Raw genomic sequence first — 634 nt, 5'->3', positions numbered from 1 at the left:
GAGGGCGGGTGTTGTGTTCCTGGTCTCCCACAGGCTGCAAGGAAGGCCCCTACGGCGGGGGCTGCCAGCGGCTCTGTGACTGCCCCAGCGATGTCCCCTGCGACCCGGCCACGGGGCGCTGCCTGTGCCCCCCGGGCAAAACCGGCCCCACGTGTGCTGCAGGTGAGCTGAGGCACAGCTGGCCAGCGGAGGAAGGGGGCTGTGTGAGGGGAATTTTGCTGCCAGGAAGCTGGAAAGGGCTTTTTTTTCTGGTGTGTGTCACCTCATAGAGCGAGAGGGGCAGTGGCACTCTCCTCTCTGGCCCCTGTTTGCAGTGAGATCTGAATGCAAATTCTCCCCCAGCCGCCAGAGCCCGCGTGTTCAGATTGACACGGCCAAAAGGTTGAGGATTAAAGGCTGAAGGAACATCCTGGGGATGTTCTGACGTCCCGTGTCACCACGGCAAAAAGCTCTCTCTGCCCTATCCCACACCCAGCCTTCACCGCAAAGCTCTGCAGCATCCCGGGAAAGCTCTGAGCATCCCTGCTTGGCTGCTGCCACGGGCAACAGCCTGAGCAGCTCTGTACCCTCTGCAGACTGCCGGCCCACCCAGTTCGGCCCCGACTGCCGCCTGGCCCGCCAGTGTGCCCCCCGC

At 63.6% G+C, this 634-nt stretch overlaps 1 protein-coding gene across 1 annotated transcript in view; it reads left to right on the top strand.

Annotated features, from left to right (window-relative positions):
* The window catches only part of MEGF6 (multiple EGF like domains 6), a gene marked incomplete at its 5' end in the record, with an annotated part of 73346 nt that overhangs the window by 71904 nt on the left and 808 nt on the right, over nt 1-634 (top strand). Inside the window, 2 exons of the mRNA XM_017743984.1 lie at nt 4-162; nt 576-632. Coding sequence (XP_017599473.1) covers nt 4-162; nt 576-632 — 216 coding nt within the window. The remainder of the gene's footprint in view (nt 1-3; nt 163-575; nt 633-634) is intronic.

Source organism: Corvus brachyrhynchos, unplaced genomic scaffold (assembly GCF_000691975.1).
Source record: "Corvus brachyrhynchos isolate BGI_N302 unplaced genomic scaffold, ASM69197v1 scaffold68, whole genome shotgun sequence".
Classification (NCBI taxonomy): Eukaryota; Metazoa; Chordata; class Aves; order Passeriformes; family Corvidae; genus Corvus; species Corvus brachyrhynchos.
This window is presented reverse-complemented; position numbering and strand designations above follow the sequence as displayed.